Consider the following 19,628-nt stretch of genomic DNA (forward strand, 5'->3'; position numbering starts at 1 on the left):
TGCTGGATTCCAGCTGGGGTCCGGCAAGTGCGGTGTATAAAAATGGAGATTCTCTTGACACACTGAGCGACTATACTACGACTATATTTCGTTCAGTCAGGTCTGAATTGGTCCAAAGGTGCCCGAGGCAACAGAGCTCCTCGCTGCGCCCCTGTTGTGCTCAGTATGTGTGTACAGACCCCTGGAGGCCTGCTAATACTGCTGCCTGCTGCCTTTAATGGGGATTTCGGGTGTTGCAAATTTCAACATTTGCAGGTATATGGTCGTTAACGGAACCCCCTCCTGAAGAGATGTGAATTTAGGCTATAATTTAGAGAACAGACGGTTTCGCGGCCGCCTTGAGCATCCTCTCCTCTCCTCTCCGTCGCCTGTTCCGCCACACGGTGGCCCTGTGCCTCTCCTCCTCGACGCTCCTCCTCGCCTCCGCCACTGTAAAAAGCTCAGCCTCCCTCCCTCCTCCTCCCCCAGCATCACCACCACCACCACCACCACCTCCTCCTCCTCGTCGTCCTCCCTCTACTTCCACTCCTTCCTCCCGTCGCGCTGCGCACAGCCACAGACGGTCCTCCAGCTCCGTGCAGCCCGGTGCGAAGATGGTTGGCGGCTTGTGTGCTCGCAGGTTGGCCCGCCGGTCGCGGTCCGCCCTGATAGCAGCCCTCACGGTGCTGCTGGTGCAGACGCTGATTGTGTGGAACTTCAGCAGCCTCGACTCCGGCGAAGACAGGGAGAACGGAGGCGCCAGCGTGCGGGAGAAGAGGGACCGGGTCGCGGGCAACAAAGCCGCCGGCAGCGACTATTTCCAGCACGGGGTCCGGCAGCGGCAGCATCCTCCTCCTCCGCCGGGGAAGGGGACGTCTCGTCACATACAGCAGCCGGTAAGACAGACGCAGGCGCAGCCGATGCATTAACATCACATCCCCGCTGAAAAAACACACACACTGTCTCGCCCGGGAGATGGAGCCCGGAGGGGTTGGCGGGCAGGTCAGCACATCTTACAGTGTGCGATTATTTAGATTTTTGTTTTTAAGGGGGTGGGGGTGCAGGGGGGCAACAAGCGCACGGCCGGGCCTCAAAATGAATGAATGTTTGCTTGTTGTCACTGTCCACGGAGGCTGCCTGCCGGGGACACGATGGGCTGTCTGAGGCAGAGCGAGCTCCACTGTCGCAAGGGAGGAAAGCGAGCATCCTGCGCTGAGCGCCTGCCGTCTGGACGAGTCCAGACTCCGGGCTCAGTGTCTGAACTCAGCGGTGTAGTTGACTCCCGGGGAGGAGCGGTGAGCGCGGCGGGGCAAATCCTCCTCACGAGGCGGCGCAGGCACCGGCCCGGGCTGCCGCCACGAACTGTCACGGTCCGCTTGGCATTTGTAAGTCCAGCACAGGAGCTGCGCGGCTCAGCAGAAGCGCCGTCTGTGAGCAAGGCCAGATTGAAACGTAACCTAATTTGCGGAGTTGTTTTTTTGATGAGCGCACAAAGATTAGAGCCATCTGCAGTTTGCGGAGATACCGAGAGTTTTATTGGTGGTGGCAACGCGAGACGCAAAAGGTCAAGATTGTGGAGGAAATCTAATGGAAGTGAACAAATGGAGTTAAAGATAGCCTGTGGCGATTGTGTCTGTTCAGAAGTAGAGGATGTCATGTGTTGCCTCTTCGAAATATAAGAGCTGCCCCCCCCTTAAACAAAAATCCAAAAATGTTTAGACTCCACTCATGCTCCCTGTGCCCAGGAGGCTACAGGCACCGAGCAGGTTCCCAGCATGCCATTAATTTGCCCAGCCTAATGTCTAGAATTAAATTCTCCAGAATTGGGGCTTCTCACTTTGCGTGGTCTCTCACGCAGTTGCCCTGAAGAAACTGGACGCAGTTGTCCCTGGCAGGCGAGCAGCATCCCCCACCACCGCCACCGCCACCCCTTTCCACAAAGCTGCCAGCCATTCAACTGGAGCCCACTCTTCTGCCACCATGCAACCAGTAGATAACCGGCTCTGATGTAGCATGATACACTGTGGCCTCTGCGCTCTGTCAGTCACTTGGAGCCGGGCACTGTATCATCTGTCTCCTCTGCAGATTTGATAGTGACTCACTCGCCTCGGTCTGGTTGGGCTGCTCGTCCCACCTGCCGGCGTCTCCACAGTCCAAAGTCACGCAAAGGACGGGGTTATATTTGATTTGCTGGAGAAATCCTCGCACAAAGTGTACCTGGAAGAGCTCCGCAGGGACTCAAAGTCTCCTGAGTTAATATTGTAAATCTTTAACGGGCACTATTTAGTTTTGGAGAAGGGATTCAAACTCAGAATTGTCACATTTTCGATAGCAATGACGTAATAATACAAACTCAGACGTATTACTGAATAAAACTGTTCTCGGAGGAAAGAATCCAGCCAGAAATGTGGCAGGGTCCGCCACATAGAAACAATTTTGTTCTCCTTTAAGGTCAGCTCGTTTTTATTTGTTTAGTCATGAAAACGAAGAGATTAACAATTTCTTCTCCTGAAACGACACGGTGCACCTTTGGTGTTTGTTGCATGGAATTACTGCGACATCCCAATAAGGCTTGTAAATAAATGAGTAATGCGGTGACATAACAGGAGCCGCGGCTCAGCTGTGTCAGAACCTATTCACGCCGCGTCAACACCGATTTGTCCCAATGCGTTCCGCTATTAAAACACACTGTGGATCTGCACCCGTGACCTTTTAAAGAAGGGCTTCCAATCCCCATCGCCGCGAGGCACATCACGCGGCCCCGTATGCCAGTCAGTCCACCAGCCAGTCGACTCGCCCGCCTGCCTGTCAGACTGTTGACTCCCCTCTCTGCAGTTCTGTGGCCCCCGGACTCTTAACATTCAACGGGTCACCCTGGGCCACATGCATTCCCTCAACTGGTTAATCACTGCCTTTTCATTCTCTTTCCCCAAGTGGGTGGTGTGTGTGTGTGTCTGTGTGTCTGTGTGTCTGTGTGTCTGTGTGTGTGTGTGTGTGTGTGCGTGGCTTGGCAAGGCAGAGCTGTCCAGCCTAAGGGTGACGCATAAGTGCCAACTGATGCTATATGAGGCACCATGCCTGAGAGAGAGAGAGACGGAGAGAGGGAGAGAGAGCAGCACTTTGATTTGATCTGGAATAAAAACGAGCCAGAAGCTACAGTGTGACAATAACAGAATTTTCTATGTGATAGCTCGCGTTGGACGGAAACATTATGCATAGCTTTGGATGTGTCATCCCAGCAGGCAGGAGCTACACTTGTCATTAGTGGTTGTCTCCTGTTGTGTCTCTTGAGGGAAATGCTGCTCGAGAGCACACGATGTTTTCCTTGCAGTGCAGTTTAGTCATTGTTGCTCCCATCTCCGCTGCCTTTATACATCTGGATATAATCGAATGAATGATACTATTCTCTGCGAGTGATTTCACGCAGGCGGTGGCTACCTGTTGCATATTCCCACATCAGAAAATGTCTTACACTTATTAATTAGTCTGTCTTGTTGTGCCTGACATCAGTTTATTACAGGAGATAGCATCACAATTATTATTAATAGGTGCTCATTAAGGCGGTGCTGGTGGATGTAAAAAGGAAAAAAAAAAAAAAAAGAAAGAAAGAAACTGTTAAAGTGCCAGAATTAAACCAATCTACCTTCGGCAGGAGAGTGAGGCGAGCTTTAAAAAAGGCGTCTGGCTCCCAGCTTCACATCTGGTCGTCAGCGTTTTTTTTTCCTTCCATCTGCTGCCGTGGTCATATACTGTCATGAACCCCGTGTGCCCAGCGGGTGTCCAGCTCACACATGTTGCAAAAAGAGTTTCCCAGTTAGTCATGGCATTAAATGAAACATTACCTCCCGATGTACACACTTTCCATTACACTGAGTTTCCCTAATGGTTTCCTGTGGCAAAGATGGCATTACAAATCACCTGAATATGTGCGCTCACCGCGCGGTTCCACCGTGCGGTGAGCGTACGTGACAAGCGTTGTATTTTATTATAAAGATGTTCACCCGCAGTGGCTCACTTGGCTTTGCTGCAGACGTACAAAGATACGAGAGCCACTGGGCGGATATTTTACTTGAGCGGTTTGTGACTGAGAGGAGATATTTTTTCGGAGAGCGAATTTAAAGAAGCGAAAAAGTAGAACAAAGGCTCCGGCTCCTGTCTCACCACCAGCTCTGTGGGGGTTCCTTTATGTGACTTTAAATAGCCCAACTTTACTGTTCTTACATAACTTTAAATAACACTTCTTATTCTCAAATAGTGATGGCTACTTATGCTGCAATCAGAGTCTTTGAAGCTTATTTTTCAGGAGCTAATGAGAATAAATGAGCTCTAAGATGTTCGCTAAAGACGGTCAGCATTAACAGTAAAGGGGCCGAGAGTGAAATATCTCAGCGAACACTCCGGCCCTGCTGGGATTATCGTTGAAATTGCAGTCATGTGCAGTTCAAGAAACAATGCACTGTACATGTGTTTTGCATTCAGGGGCTCTGCTAAAATCTATTGTTGCTACCAGTCTATTCTCCAGCCATCACCACAACCACAATGTGATTCATCCCACTGTGTCCATAATCACAGTGCTGACTCACACACACACACACACTCAAAAATATGTATGTACGTAGATGCAGGGAAGCAGCCCCACACAATCACACCCACATACACACATGTATTTATAGTAACATGCTGAATGAAAAATCCTTTTCTTCCTAATCACTCGTTTTTTGAGTTGGCGCGTTGTGTTACAACATATGCTGTGATGAGGTCATAGCTTATGACTGTACTAATAACCTAGCTTTGAACTGAATTAGACTACAATTATACAGAACATCTGATATTTGGTTTTTAATGTGGTTGACTTTCAAATTCAATATATACCCTGCTCCCCTCAGAAATGTTAGGCTGTTGTTGTTCTCTTTGCCAACATAAAATGGAGTACACAACAAAGTTGCATCTTGCAGTTGCTGTCCTTAGCTAAACTAAAATGGATTAAACTAGCAAGCTGCACTGAACAGATAATATGACAATATGTTTTGTGTTCGAATTAATTTGAACTTGTCATTCAAACTTCATGTTTTGAAAGTGACAGCCCAGATTCAGCCCGTATATTTCAGAGGCGTATTACGAAAGTGTGCTGTTCTGTTCCAGCCTTCTCATTTTTCATTCCCTGGATGCCTTTTCATTCGTGTTGTAACATAACCACCTTTCTCACCTTTCCCATGTCATTTGGATTCAGTTCTTTGTCACAGTGCGTTCCCGGCGCTGTAGTTTGTTCCAGCGCCATTACATGTGCCAGTCACTGTCAATGCTGGTTTTTGTATCATAGCAAACCACTTTGGCAATTGGCAGTCAAATTGGCACTCCCCAAAAGTAAATCGTCTTAGAGTGTGAGCTGCTCTGCCTTAAACAGACATTTGAACGTACATAATTACAGTCCAGAGACACCCCAGAAGATGCACTGTGTGATTTAAAAATGTCAAACGTCCCAATCATTACACCAATAAAGTGTTACTCAGTAAAACCTGTAATGAGGGAAAAGTAAAGTACAGCCTGCCCATCAGTCCATCCATCTGTCGTTGTGGATTCGCACACAGAGAGCCTCTTTTTCAAGTGCCGTTAGTCTCGGAGAGAGAGGTGGGAACATACTGAGATCTGAGGGAGGAAGTGTGCACCTCAGACTTGAAAGAGACGCATCGGAGAAAAAAAAAAAAAAAAACCCAAGACACTTTGATGTTGAAGTGTAATTTGTATACATGACACCATCCCTCAAAAACTTGCAATGCTAAAAACATTTCGATATTCCCATAATGCGGCATACATCCAAAACCCTGCTGTGTTTTGCCTGCTCGTATGCAAAATACCAGCGTCGGTATGGAATCTCAAGAACTTCAGACTGTGTAGAGTTTGTACATTGGACGTCTGGGTCTCCATAGCAGCTCAGACATCACAACGCGGACACTTGCCTGCGAAACAGCCCTTCTAGCACAGGTGCTGAATGTGCTGCAGGCCTCTTCAGTGTGGTATCTGTGTAATGTGTACTGCAGCCTCTTCTCTCTGACCCCGTCCGTCCTCACCGCTGACTTACCTTTTCAACTGTTCAGCAAGTGTCACGATGTTAGAAACACCACGCGTACGCTCGGGGAGCAGAGAACACGCCGGCATGACTCACACAGCCCCTGCCAATTATGTTGACTCTTTCTCAAGAGATGAGAGTAGAGCAAGTTCCATTATCATATTATAATTTAATAGGGCGAATGGGTTACTGCATCATCAAGTTGATGGCAAACAGTGCATTGAGAGTTGAACATCTGCACAACGCGTACGGTTTTCTGCTCAAGAGGTGCTCGAAAAGTAATGCGGTCATGAAGAATGGAGCGGAAATGGTTTGAAATTTCAGTACAAGGATGTCCAATTTAAAGAAGAAGAAGACAAGAACTCCAACAAAGCAGTGAGTGTACAAAAACAATTTGAGAAGGTTATCGAGGTTCAGTATACACCGACCCTGCACGAGTAATTATCACAGAGCTAAACTGAGTGAATGTTTTTCATTCTTGTTCTCTCATTTCCCCCGCAAAATGATTCGGCTGAGGATTTGCTGCTTTCCTCTGCTTTATGGAAGATATTGTTTTGTTGTCAACGCATATCGACTCAAAATATAAATAACAACTTCAGTACTCATTTTCTGCATTATCGATATGTGGTTAGCGTCTGCGCTTTCCCACTCTCTCTTAATGCTCGAACAGACTCAGGTTACGCGCTGCGTTGTTGTTATTAGTGACTATTGATCAGTGAATATTTCATCCAAGTTAAAAATGTCAGTATTGTGAGAACACTGTTGTGGCAATGTGATGAATTTTGACAAGGGTTTTTTTTTAAAAATATCACTTACTGTTACTGTTTAGGTGAATCAGTGATCGCACAAGCAGTGTAGCTTTGAATTTGTAATTTAAGCCTTTCCATAATAGAAGTGTTAAGATGGGTGAAAGACTAAACAGAGAATCAACATTAGGGATTGACCAAGATGATTACTGGGGCGGATATTCAACATTTTCAACATCGGAATCTGTGATTTATTTTTTTTTTCCTGTCAGATTACCGATAAAACAAACTAATTTAAAAATGTTTAATTTGGCTCTGATTCAACATCCTCTTGCACAGCGTCCCGCCCACAACACTATCTGATTGGTAACACATCCCAATTAAAAACCTATACCCAATAAAATAAAATGATTCCTGAAAGTAACTGAATGTATCAAATAAATCTGGTAACGGGTAAATGAAGGTAAAATTTTGACTAAATTTTGAGCCCCATCGGTCCACCGGTTGGAGTAATATGTTGGGCCACCTTGAGCCTCCCGAGCAGCTCCTTGCCAAAGATTCTGCAACGAACCAGCCAAAAGTTGTTCCCTCATTAGATGTTTTCATATTAGTGGTAGAGAGTATCGTCAAAAATAGGGATTCGGTTGAGTCTAGCTCTGGTGACTGCAGGGACCATGGCGTCCCTCCTCAGGCTGCAACACATCCTCTGCACTCCGCCAGTAAAAATAGCAGCGTAAAGGGAATACAACTTCCACGTTGCTGTAGATGGACAAAGACATGATCCTTAAACCTCTAATATCTGCTCATTTATTCATGTTTTTCTTTTTCTAAAATCTGTCACCTGTCTGCGTGTTTAAAAGCCCTGAACCCGTTACTTCAATAGATATATGAACATGGAAATGTTCCAGATGCCGTGTCTGAAAAGGGGGCAAAGCCGGGAGAAACAAGTCTTTTTTCTTGACAGTACATTTACGGAGTAATGTGCTCATCTGAAAGGGGCTTAAAAGACGCAATTTACTGTCCTTTCTCCACTGTTGGTCCATGTTTGTGTGTGTGTGTGTGTGTGTGTGTGTGTGTGTGTGCCTGCACGTCTGTTTGTGCTTTGAGCTCTGCTTGATGCCTTTGTGCTCCTCATCTGTAAAACTGCAAAATCAAAGATCATAACAACTGTTCATCTCTCTCCTGTCACGTCTATTCAAACAAACCTCGCCATTACCACCAATTAGAGTTGCGTCGCTCTGTGTCACCCCCCCCACACATACACACACACACACACACAACGATGCACAACTCCAGCCAAGCCGTCTCTCCTGCCTTTGCGAGACAGCCTACCCCCCCCCAACTTCCCCTCATCCTCCCATCATCCTCTGCCGCCGTTACAGATGGTTTCATTCCCCAACACATTAATAACGCATCATCCAGATGAATGAAGCTATATAATACCTAGCGTTGCCAATAATCCCATAGGTAAGAGGCTTAGCAGACAGCCCTGAGAGAGAGAGAGACAGAGAGGGAGAGAGACATAGAGGGAGAGATGGGAAGGCGAGGCTGTGGTGCTGGGGGGGCTGAATTAGGTTTATCTGAAGTCTGGTATCCATGTTGATATTTAGCGCGTAGCTAAAAGGCTGCACACACACACAAAAACACACACACACACACGCACAGGTTTGGACTAGACCATCACCATATGGAGGGGTTATCAGGTCAATCACTCAGCTCCCTTGCTGTTTAGTAGTTGCCGTGTTATCCCTTTAAATAGATCTGTTGTATTTTATGAAAACAGATCAGTGCCAACTGAACAGTCCGCTCGAATGTATCATCACTGCACACTCAGCAGATCAATTAAAAATAAATGTTTTATTTAAAAATATAATCCTCAATGGGCATCCGTTGAGTGCAGTTGTCAGAGTTTTAATAGGATTATTGTGGAATTAAACTTTGATCAAAGATTCCGAGATCTAGTCTCTGAACACGGGAGAACCTACTGGTTCTGGTTTTTCTTTAGCCAACTGGGCTTTGTGATATGGGTGATGAATGTGATATGGGTCCCCAGGTACAATATTCAGAACTAATGAAAATAAAATGAAAAGATTGTGAAATTTAAGTCTCACAGTAGCATATGATCGGCTTTTTTTATTTTTAAGTCCATGCACACGGCATGAGTCTCAGAGCCTAATCTGAACTGAAAAACAAATGAATTTCAAGCAAGAAAATTGAATTTAAAGCCCCATAAAACTTGGCTGAGGCTCAACAAATTAAAATTTGTAACAGCGAGTGTGTGTTACAAACTAAACAGTGCACTGTGTTGTTTTGGGGAAGAATCAGAATTTGTAACCAGAAGAGAAAGATCTCCATCGACTGATTATTATGCCGAAACGAAAACTAAATAAAGAAATTATCTTTGTCTTCACGACTGAATAAACTGAACAAACAAACTGACCTTAAAGGACAACACAATTTCATTCTCTTTTACTTTGTTTATGTGTGGCGGACCCTGCCGCCCTTCCATCTACAAACAGTGGGGACATGATTTTCCCCTGAGAACGGCTTGTGTATCCAGTTGTCAAAAAGATAAATATTACTCAGTTATATTGCAAATATCAAAATTCGGATTTTGGAATTTCTTCTCCGAATCTACATCGTGCACCTTCAGTGTGTGAAGCTGCAATAGATAAATGCTTCGGTATCTTTTTGATAATTGAACCAAACTTCGGGTGACTTTAAGATAATGAGTAAAAGGAATATTTGAATACATTTTCTTTCAAGCCATTAAGTGCAGTTTCTCATAACTCCAAACAAATGAATGAATTCAACAAATGCTTTTTTTTTTTTTCATTGATTCCTTATGAGGATGAAACACAACTCAACATTATGTTTTTACAGCCAGCAGAAGGTCCAGTGTTTTAATTGTGTTTCAGCACACACGTACAATTCCCTATGAAGCAACTTAAACGTCTCCCTGCTGTGTTGGCCACTGTGCTGGGAGGTGGAGAAGGACGAGGAGCTGCATTTGTCGCTGATGTTTCAGCCTTGATTGTTGGCGTGCGCGGCCTCTATAGGATCTATAATGGAGCCCCTTGTGCTTGTCTCGCGAACATAATGGTCGCATCGCACTCAAAAAACACTTGACAGCCTTGTCGTCGGGGAAGCGCGCGGTAGATTGCCCACTTCTCCGAGAAATCGCCGCGACACAGACATGCGACATGCTGATCCGCGTCTAACACCCAAATGCACATGAACATGTAATCACACCCACGCAGAGTAATGAGACTGAGCGTGAGCCACTGCCTTGCTATCTCCTCCTCAGCACACCATACACTAATCCCCACGAATTGTGTTATTCTAATAAGACAGGGGGGGTTGTGACAGAAACAGAAAAGGGTACGTGGTAGCGTGGCGAGGACACGGGGTGATGACGCGTCGGCCCGGCAGAGATAGGGGTGATCCGGCCTGTCAGGGAAAGCTTTTGTCCTTCCAGCCCCGTGGAGCAAGAGGAGAGGAACTGACAGCAGCGCTTTTCTTCTCTTGTCTTGATGTTGTTCTTCTTCTTCTTCTGCTTCTCCTTCCTCCTCTTCTTCCTCCGCCTCCTTCTTTCCCTTCCCCTCGCTACTAGAGCTGAATGCCAACAGTCCAGAAGACTTGTCTCTATCTGTGATTAAAAGAGAAAAGTGAGAGGACAAAGAAAGACACGGAGGTGGAGACAGGCAGAGAATGAGACGGACAGATATGTGAGACAGTAGAAAGCTGGTGGAGGAAATGTTGGGGGGGAGAGGGGTGGGGAGCGTTCGGGGTGGATATGAAAAGATAAACGTCTCATCCCTGCTACAAATCCGACGTCGACTCAAATCCCAGCGTAATCCTCGGGGGAACCCGGGTTTTGGTTTGAAGGCTTGTTAGCGAGGCTCGGGCCCGGCTGGCAAAGACTGCGCCTGGCTGGAGACCGCTTCTGGAAACTAACCCAAGTCCAAATGGCCTCCACGAATGCGAGGATCAGCTCTTTAATTTTCCCCTCTGTTGGTGAAGTTCGGAGGTGAGCCGATGCCAAGAAACTGATCAGGCTGGTTTTTATCAAGCATCTCTAAGTAGGAGCTCTAATTTAGGATTACACTGGGATGGGACGGTTGAGGGATTCTGCCCAATAATCCCAGTTCACTCCTCTGAATAGGTTGTGATTGGAAGGAGCCCCCCCCCCCCCCGACGGACACTTGCCTCTGTTACATATTTGGTTGTACTGTCCACGTCTGGATAACATTTCGGAGTGGTGGACACTTACGTTGTTTCATAACGTTACTCCGCCCTACAGACTCGGAGACCTGCCGATGACATCATCATCATCATAATGCCAAGAATTGTTTATAAAAGTGATTTAAAATTTCGATCTTATGTAACGGTGTCACCAGGGCTCTGTATTGGACGATGTTTTTGTTGGGGGGGGTAGCAACTGAAACGTGACCTGATGCACCAGATGTTTTTTTTTTTTTTTTTGCAGCCATCTGGGAATTCATCTTTGGAAACTGCTTGGTAAGGAGCAGCCACTTTCAAAAAGTTTGACAAAACCATCTGTCCGTCAACGTCTATCTATCTATCACATGCTCACACACCACTGGTAGGCTGGGACGACATTAAACATGATCAAATATTGCACAATATCAAACAACTATGAGACTCTTCTCCTGAGAGGAACTGCTCGGATTTTATTTAAATGTATAACAGTGTTTGTTTGTTTTTTCGCTCAAGAGTTTACAGCGAAGAGACATACATACAAATAAATAATAACTAACTAGGATAATAACTAAAAAGAAGTAAGAAGAAGTCCTCTGCTCTTCTTTCAATGACATGAAGTCTCCAGCTCTGATGCTCGCAGCATCTATGCCTACCTGTTGAGGAGCCGCCATAACAAATATCAATATTCACGGCCGTTTCTGATACTCTGGGGAAACGTTGACACAGCAATGAGGGCACAACATTTGAGATTTTTGTCAAAAGATGATTACAACAAGATTATACCTTCCTGGCAAGAACCACAGAACAGCAGAATGACTGTAGTAAACATTAGATGTCACACTCTTTTTTCAGAAACATTCTCTCTTTAGACAAAACTGAACGTGTGGGCGGCAGCTAGTTGCCGGAGAGAGGAAAGAGAAGGGAAGTCCAGCTGGTACTGGTGTACAGATACTGCAGGAACAGTTTCAAATATTCAGAACCGATACATCATCTGCTAGGTCCTCACAGTATGCCGCATGTTCCGAAACCAGAGTGTGAGCCTGTAGCGTTCAAGGCCGGCAAGATGGATGTGCGAGATCACATGAATACGAACACGGATCCAGCCGCTGTGCGACATCAAACAAAACGTGCCAGTAGCCCAGAGTATCGAAAAACTGTCACGTACCTTATGTAACTTAACTGAATGTCTGTTCTGGTTTTTTAAATCTTACCGACTTAGTCTTTGATCAGGCACTTCCTCTTCCTGTTTTAACAAGTTCTACATTTCGTAACTTCGGCTTGTTATGTGAAGAAGAAAAAAATGTTGATGTGCCTCCAAGTAAAATATATTTAGAAAAAGCATCATTTTGATATTGGTACCAAGCTGTAAAAAAAATAGCCTCTTGGTTTTTAAATGATTCAGCCAATGTGGAGAAGGCAGATAAGGAACATACGTCACACCAGAAGATGTGGGAGCTGCATGGGGATGTTGGAGGGCGCACTGGAGAAAACCTGGACGGGCTCGTTTTGGGATGCACACACCTGCAGGAAAAAAAAAAAGAAAAAAAAATACAAAAAATACAAAAAAAAACAAACACGTGCACACACTCTCCCACACACACTCTCCAGCCCGTCCTCTGTGCTGCTGAAGGCGCACACCTACAGAATGCATAAAATCATAAAATACTCTCCTTCCTGCATCGCAAAAAAAAAAAAGCACACTCCCCCACACAGGCTTGCACAAAGGTCCATCACCCAGCTCCTTCCACCTTGGCACGCACGCGCACACACACACACACACACACCCTGAGAGTAAATAAAATTATAAAACACCCTGAACACCACATGAATAGCTGCTCTTCAGTATTCATATTCACCACCCGGACCAGCCGGAGAGCTGGTACTCATTACTGAACAGGTGTTCGTCTCCATCAGCGGTGGACTGAGATCCTGTCTGTCTGTCCGTCCTGTCTGTCTGTCCATCCTGTCTGTCTGCCTCCGCTTTCTCCGCCTAGCGCCCTCAAGTGCGTGAAGATGCTGCGATCTTAACGCGGGGCGCAGCGCTCGAACGCCGTCGCGCTCTCATCCTTCCCCCTTGACTACTTCCTCACCCTCTTCATCCCTGCGTGCCGCCACTCCTCCTCTCCCCCGGTTGTCCCCTCCTGCCTCTTCTTCGTCTCCCTGTCTCGAGTGGGGTGTTTTGTGGGGGGGGGGGTGTTGGTGTCTTTGCCGCGCCGCTGGGTCGCACGCTGGTCCTTCAGACGCCGCAGGCCTCCCAAATCAGCTTCAATGAGGAGCCCTGCAGAGGCTGTCACCGCTGGGGAGAAATTGCGCTGTAATTGAGCTGCTTGATAATAATACGTTCTTCTCTCTGATTTCCTACCAGCGGTGAATCATCACCACCACCATCATCATCATCATCATCGTGCCATCACATCAGCGACGCTCGGCAGACGCTTCAGCGCCGCCAGAGTTGACCTGCTCTTTCCCTCAATACTCTCACTCTCCGTCTCTCTCTCTCTCTCTCTCGTCAATTGCTCTCGTTCCACTTATTTTATTCCCATTTCCTCCCTCTTTCACTTTTCTCCCCCCCCCGTCTTTGCCACTGCTCGCTCCTCTCATCTGTCTCCAACCATCCTTCCCGTTTCTGTTCCATTTCACTGGACACCATGCCTCAGAGGTATACAGAAATTACAATGTAGGGGGGAAAAAAATGTGTGTGCACGCGAGTGTGTGTGTGTGTGTGTGTGTGTGTGTGTGTAGTGGGGGAGGGCAGAGGGAGAGCAGACAATTAGGGTGGGCGATTGTGTGAGCACAGTGTCAAATGCCTCTTTCTTTGCGACGTACTCGAGGCGTCTGCGCGTCTGTGGTGGGAAGCTCAACGGATTTCTGAGCAACAGAAAAAACAAGCAACAAAAAAAAAAAAAACTTCTGAATTTCAGACACTGAGCGTTTAACCTGTGAGCGCTCACTCTCCCTTCTGTTGCAAAAAAGAAAAAGATTTGTGCATTTTCCCACATAGAACTTTCACAGGGCATAAAGGCCTCTGTGTTTCCCTCCGCCGGCATTTGCAGGCGGTTTGTTTAAGGTGAGGGGAACGTGTGTGTGTGTGTGTGTGTGTGTGTGTGTGTGTGTGTGTGTGTGTGTGTGTGTGTGTGTGTGAGAGAGAGAGAGAGAGAGAGAGAGAGAGGATGAGAAAGAGACGAAATTGTAGCCGAGCAATATTGGAAAGTCGGTTAAATTATGAGGGAAGTTAAAACTTTGTGGTGTAAAGCGGAAAAAAAAAACTGAGACAGAGGGTTAATCGACTCTGAGACACACACACACTCTGATGTCAAGAGAAAAAGAGGTTAAAGGGAAGGGGAGCTTGCCAAGACGGATTTTTAGACTTTTTATTCGTGTGTGTGTGTGTGTGTGTGTGTGTGTGTGTGTGCGTGTGTGTGTGTGTGTGTGTGTGTGTGGGGGGGGAGTTTACACATGGCTCTCAGTGCTTTAACCGTCCTCCTGAGAATTGCCTTTCCATAGAAGAGAACCATTAGGAAAATCATTGACTGCTTATTGGTGTCAGCACTCTATTTGTGTTTGTGTGTGTCTGTCTGTGTGTGTGTGAGCTCAAACAAAGAACAATACTGCTCTCTCTTTTTTTTGTCTCCCTCTCTCTCTCTCTCTCTCTCTCTCTCTCTCTCTCTCTCTCCCCAATTGGCCAGTCTAGCTTTTTTCAAGAGGGCTTTTTATATATTTATTTATTTATTTGACTCTTTGTCCTCGAGTCCCCCCCCCCGTGCCTTAACTGCAGCGAGTGCAATCCATTTTACTCCGGCAAATAGGCCTACAACAATCTTTTTATGTAACTCCTCAGTTTATCCACGGGATAGATGAATATGTTGAGGATTTTTTTCTTTCTGTCTTTTCTGGCGGTAGGGCCAAGTGGGTCTCACAGCGCTCCTCCGCAAACTTTCATACATTCTTCGTGGCTCTGTGAGGTTTATCTGTGGACGAGGGCCCAACCTGAACACGGGCCGTGGTGGACGCCTCGTGGGGACGCGTGTGACCGAGTTGGCGTGTTCATGAGCGTGTGCGCGCGTGTTTCACAGGCGAACAGAGAGTATGCAGATGTAATTGTCTTAACTGCTGAGAGAGAGATTCGGTCAAGGCAATTATAATTCAGCCAGGGCACATCTGCTTGCTTAGCACTCCGTCTATTTGCCTAAAAGACACAAATGACTGCAATTTAACAGCAATAGAGACGGACAGTAATGAGTTGGTAACCGTCCGCCTGATGTGAGCGTGCTGCTCTAAGGTGGGAAGAATAATCAAAGGAGCGGCGCTATGTCTTCACCGCCGCCACGTCCAGTGGCAGCAATGGAGATTAATGAGCATGACGTTTATTAGCTTCTCAAAACCATTCTGCGCCCCCTTTTCCCCCCTTATTTTTCTTTCTTTTTACATAATAGACTGAGAATATAGCATGTATTATGTCAAATGATTCCATTTTAGTACCTGATAGAGACGGTGGTTATATGAAGCCTGCTGCTCTGGCAGCAAGACAATGTGGTTCACACCCGCGACTCAAGTCCTTATGGTCCCAAATCAGTTTGTCTGTCAAGCCCACCAAACACTGCAATCATAGCTGCAGAATCGATCTTTATGAAGAGAAGGTAAATGGACTTCCATTCACACGCACATTCACACACTGATGCCCCGCTCTGCCTCCTGAGCTACAGCCGCCCTACAGAAGTACAAGTTAGAGAGTCACTTTGGACAAAAGCGTCTGCTAAATGCCCTAAATGTAAATGTAGTCAACACAAGCTTAAGAGATTTTGCCAGGTTTTGTTCTACAATATAAAATGTTTCGTAAGTAACCTATGTTTGAATGACGAGTATTTCCAAGTCTTCAAAAAAGGCGGTTGGCGATACATCATCACGCCGGACGCAGAGGTGCATCTGCGTAGTTTTTAAGCCTAACATTTGCTTTTGATCTCTGGCGAGTTAATTTAGATTTAATTTATTAAAGTATGATATTGGATTGAATTTGTATTGTAATTAATTGGTATTCTGTGAAACAAGTGTACTCAGTCAAACAGCACAACTTCCATTTGTTGTCGATCAAAAACCTTCCCTCCCCATCACTGACATTGTCTCTAAACCGTGACATAAAATTCACATGAAAACCCAGAGGCTTCTTCTGTCAAACTATTAAAATGCCTTTGTAGTAAAAGCATGTTCATGTTAGGCCTTGGAGCAAACTCTGACACATGTTGGCATCGAGCATCAAGCAGATCTCATGGAACAATCATGGCCCTTTTATTGTGGTAATCCACCAGCAGGAATTTATTCTGTGAATACTGACAGCTGGACTGAATTAAAACTACAAAAACTCAACTGAAAACACACACACAAAAAAAAAAACCAGACAAGTCATGTGAGTCATCATGTCTCAAGCTGAGTCAAGTCCAGAGTCTTTAGAGTTCAGAGTCAAAGACGACTGCCAGATCATTTTTTACTTTTAGTTCAAGCCGCACGTCGGTGACGCCGTTACACGAGTCCAAGTCACAATGGCTCCAGTCCACATCTCTGGTGTCCTGGTTGGAGGAACATTCTTATTTCAAATTTGGACAAACAAGTCAAATACAACATGTTCACTGCGAGCTTCAGAGCTTCCAAGTGCATTTTGTTTGGACAGACCCCGACCAGCTTATTCCCCCTGCTTCTAGACTTCATGCTAAACTAAGCTAACGTACTGCTGGCTCTAGCTACACTCCACCCAGACGGAAGAAGTGGGTTTCGATTTCTTTCATCTCAATCTCTGCAGGAAAGCAAATAAGGGTATTTCTCAAAATGTCAAGCTATTCTTACTGAGTCTTATCCTGATTCTGATCCTATTGAAGATGTGACATTTATAAAGAGCTCAGTGAAACCTGATTATGCTCATTCATATCACTGAAAATAGGTTTATGTCATCATCCAGGTTCTTGGTTGTCTGTGTTACTGAAAGTGTGAGAGCCTGCCATTTGTGCGCCATTTGCTTTACCTCAGGCATCGAGGACACTGCAGCTTTACTGTTTAATGACGGGCAATTTGAGACAAGAGTGACGAGCAATCAAATTCACCCTCCACGTTACCGGCTTGAGATTTTTTACATCAGTGTACGTCATCACATGGTTTATTGTCCTAGATTATGTTGCTGCATAAAATATAACCGTCAGAAACCTTTGGAAGTGTTTCGGTTTCACTCATACGTCTGTGATGATATCTACTTTAGTTTAAATGCTCAAACTTTCCATTGTACCGAGAACTATCCACCCATAAGGATCATGTGATGCGGCGGGGTATATTACCGTGCAGGAAAGACCAAAACCTGATAATAACGTTACCTTAAGTCATATTTATTACATTTATGTAATGGTGAAGTGGTCTCACATTAACTTATTTGATTAAAACAAATGTTTGTCTCCAATATAGTAAAGCTAACAGTGCGTGCATCACTCCTCTCAGTTCAAGGTCCTGGACTCGTACTGAACGTCATGTTCACTGTACACACGCCGTCACATTCGTCCTGTTTTTTCTATACGGTGTGTGTTGTTACACCGCTGGCACCAAGCAAATTCCTTTTCATATCTGTTTGACTAGAAAAGAATCGAGCAAGGACATAATCCCTGTGAGAACAACCGCTCCGTATACTCTGAATTATAAATGCAGTGTGTGTGTGTGTGTGTGTGTGTGTGTGTGTGTGTGTGTGTGTGTGTGTGTGTCGAGATGCCTGAGATCAAACTGTTTGTTTCCAGCAGGGATCGTGCTGTCTAACATGCACACTGCACACTGTATATATCATGTAGAGAAATCCTGTGTTACTTATGTTTAATGGATGAAAGGTTGTGAGTTTATGATGGCCCGTGGCTGTACACACTCTGTACAACTGTGTGGTTGTGTGTGTGTGTGTGTATAGAAGTGGGGGTGAGGAGATGTGTGCCTGCTGCACTAAACATCAAAGGTCAGGGAAGGTGATAGTTTTCTCTCATTGTGTGTGTGTGTGTGTGTGTGTGTGCGTGTGTGTGTGTGTGTGTGTGTGTGTGTGTGTGTGTGTGTGTGTGTGTGTGTGTGTTGTGCTCCACATGGCGTCCCAGCCTGCAGCGGGGCCGATGATTCAGAGGACACGGGCTGCGTGACGTGCACTGCCTTTGACCCTTCTCTACAGCAGCTGTTAATGCAGCGCTGCAGCTGTGTGCTGTTTATGTTGTTGTGATGGAGGGAGAGTTGTTTAAGTGGGACTAAATATGTGCGTTTGTCATACACTTGTCTCAAGTTGTATGCATTCTCTGTGACTGATACGTTCATCGTTGTGTGTTTGTCGTATCAGTGTGCAGCTGTGTGTATTTAGCGCCTGCTGGGTCACCCCGGGCCCTTTGTGCTCTTGCCAGTGCCCTGTTTTGGCTCCCAGGGGTCCCAGAGGGATTTTTTGTTGGGATATGCTGACAAATTGATGCTGCCGGACTGGCTAACTGCTCATTCTGTGGCTGGCACCGGCCGCAACACGATCTGAATACCAAGCGATGGCCGCAAGCGGTTTTTTTTTTCTCCCCTCTTTGTTTCCCACAATCACGCACACACAAAACAATATGACATCATCGTGCAAAACCCAGAATTTCAGATGGGCCCAGCTCAAGGAAAAAGCCCCAAATCCAGCCTAAAATCTGGATCAAAACCTAATCCTCAACTCTGGGGGATCCGATCTGAGTCGCTGCGAGGTCTGGCTATTGGCCCTCGCTCTATTCCTCGCTGCCCTCCCTCTCCCTCTTGCTTTTTCCCTTTCTCCGCTTTTCTCTCTCTTTCTGCAGCTCGTTCTCTCAAATTTTGGACAGCTGTTTCACGCTGTGAAAAAAAAAAAGCGAGGGGGGGGAGTAGCTCTAATTTTGCCAATAATGCCTCAGTCTGTGCATCTGCTATGTCGGAGTGATTAGCACAGCAGAAGCCGTCTTTACTATGGTGACAAGCCCATATGGTTTCCGTATGTACTAGTAAGCATTAGGCTTGATCTGTCACTTTGTATTAGAATTTGTTTTACACGGCAACACAACCATTAAATCTCTCCCCCGACACAGTGACAACAGGGGGAGCTGGTGCGCTTGATCGTCGCGCGTGCGCTCTGCGATCGCGACGCCTTTCACGATCCGTGGGAGTGATCATTTGTTTGCATCACAGTTTTCACTGGAAAAAAAAAAACTATTGCAGACAGTTTCTCTGGTTAAGGTCATGACGGTGTGACATTTGTTGGGGCCCGTTCCAAAACAAACCTTTTTTTTGTTTAGGTCTGGAGAACAGGATGTGTGGGTCAGGGCATCTCTGCAGCGCCACAGCTCTTCATTATAATGCTGGATGTTGCACTGGGCCTTTTGATTATCTCAGCTAATTGTGCAGTCCTAAAATGGAGGATTTGTGTGTGAGAGAGAAAGAGAGGTTTTAGCTGGCCATCACCACTTAAAAAAGGGTGTTTGAGGGTTATAATTAGGTTAGGGTTAGGATCTGGCATTTCATTCTGACTGTCAAGGTTAGGGTTAGGGTTTTAGTTCTGTTATAATCAGGGTCTTTGTTCTGGCTGTGAAGGTTAGGGTTTGGGTCAGGCCTTTCGTTTGGAC

At 46.0% G+C, this 19,628-nt stretch overlaps 1 protein-coding gene across 1 annotated transcript in view; it reads left to right on the forward strand.

The window, feature by feature from the left end:
• The first annotated feature begins 481 nt into the window (after positions 1 to 481).
• The window catches only part of xylt1 (xylosyltransferase I), an 88,370-nt gene continuing 69,223 nt past the window's right edge, over positions 482 to 19,628 (forward strand). The window contains exon 1 of the mRNA XM_037115325.1: positions 482 to 875. Within this exon, the coding sequence (XP_036971220.1) occupies positions 594 to 875 (282 nt within the window). The 5' untranslated portion in view covers positions 482 to 593. The remainder of the gene's footprint in view (positions 876 to 19,628) is intronic.

This window comes from Acanthopagrus latus, chromosome 1 (assembly GCF_904848185.1).
Source record: "Acanthopagrus latus isolate v.2019 chromosome 1, fAcaLat1.1, whole genome shotgun sequence".
NCBI classification, from domain to species: domain Eukaryota; kingdom Metazoa; phylum Chordata; class Actinopteri; order Spariformes; family Sparidae; genus Acanthopagrus; species Acanthopagrus latus.